We start from the raw sequence: 1,068 nt of genomic DNA, 5'->3' as shown, positions 1-1,068 counted from the left end.
CCCGCCCCTAAGCGCCCAACTGTTGTCTTGAGAAAGGTCGGGGCCAGAAAATGGTTTTCAAACTTTTGAAACGGCTTTTACTCGCAGGCGCTGCCCATGGTGACGCTGGTGATCGGGCGGCGCAGCGGCTCGGACACGATCACGCTCTGCACCGACAGCCCGGACACCGACGGGCCGAAGCGCACCTCCTTCCCGGTGCCGTCCCTGGCCGCGCCCCTCAAGCCCGGGGCGCCCAAGTGGGCCAACTACGTCAAGGGCGTCCTCGCCCACTTCCCAGGTATACAGGTGCGTGACGGACGGCGAGACGGCAGCCACTAGAACTTTCTATGGGACTTTGACAGGAGGTTGCCCCGGGTTCGACGCCGTCGTCATCTCCAGCGTGCCGCTGGGCGGGGGTCTCTCGAGCAGCGCCTCCCTGGAGGTGGCCACCTTCACCTTCCTGGAGGCGCTCACCGGCCGCGGCTGCCAGAGGTAGGAACCGCTCGCTGGGAGTCGCCCCGTCTTTGAGGTGAAGGTGGTGGTGGTACATGATCCGCATCTTATTCGCAGGTTGGCTGATAAGGCCCTAGTGTGCCAGAAGGCGGAGCACGAGTTCGCCGGCATGCCGTGCGGCATCATGGACCAGTTCATCTCCGTCATGGGCAAGCAGGGCAACGCGCTGCTCATCGACTGTCGGTGAGTCGGAGCGTGGTCCCCGTCGAGGGCAGTGGGGCGGGGCATTTCACAAACTGCTGCGGCCTGTCGGCAGGTCCCTCGAGTCGCGGCTGGTGCCGCTGGAGGACCCCGAACTGGTGGTGCTGGTCACCAACTCCAACGTCAAGCACGAGCTGTCGGGCAGCGAGTACCCCACCCGACGCCGGCAGTGCGAGCAGGCCGCCCAGGCCCTGGGGAAGAAGTCCCTTCGCGATGCCACCGTGGCCGACCTGCAGGGTAAGTTCCTCTTTGAGCTCGCAAGTTGGTGGTAGGCCAACCCACAACGCAGGCGCGCGTGCGGAGCGGTGGTGCCTACCTCAGCGCCCGCAGACCGTGGGTAGGCCGACCCGCAACGCAGGCGCGCGTGCGGAGCGG

General features: G+C 66.1%; 1 protein-coding gene across 1 annotated transcript; it reads left to right on the top strand.

Annotated features, from left to right (window-relative positions):
* The first annotated feature begins 56 nt into the window (after window positions 1–56).
* On the top strand, window positions 57–1,062 carry LOC113212348 (galactokinase-like). The gene is made up of 4 exons (XM_052277069.1): window positions 57–277; window positions 342–471; window positions 550–675; window positions 749–1,062. Exons 1-4 carry the CDS (start codon window positions 97–99, stop codon window positions 963–965), a joined length of 654 nt encoding a protein of 217 aa, XP_052133029.1. The 5' UTR covers window positions 57–96; the 3' UTR covers window positions 966–1,062.
* Window positions 1,063–1,068: the final 6 nt, after the last annotated feature.

This window comes from Frankliniella occidentalis, unplaced genomic scaffold, assembly GCF_000697945.3.
Source record: "Frankliniella occidentalis isolate FOCC.00 unplaced genomic scaffold, Focc_3.1 Scaffold5635, whole genome shotgun sequence".
Classification (NCBI taxonomy): domain Eukaryota; kingdom Metazoa; phylum Arthropoda; class Insecta; order Thysanoptera; family Thripidae; genus Frankliniella; species Frankliniella occidentalis.
This window is presented reverse-complemented; position numbering and strand designations above follow the sequence as displayed.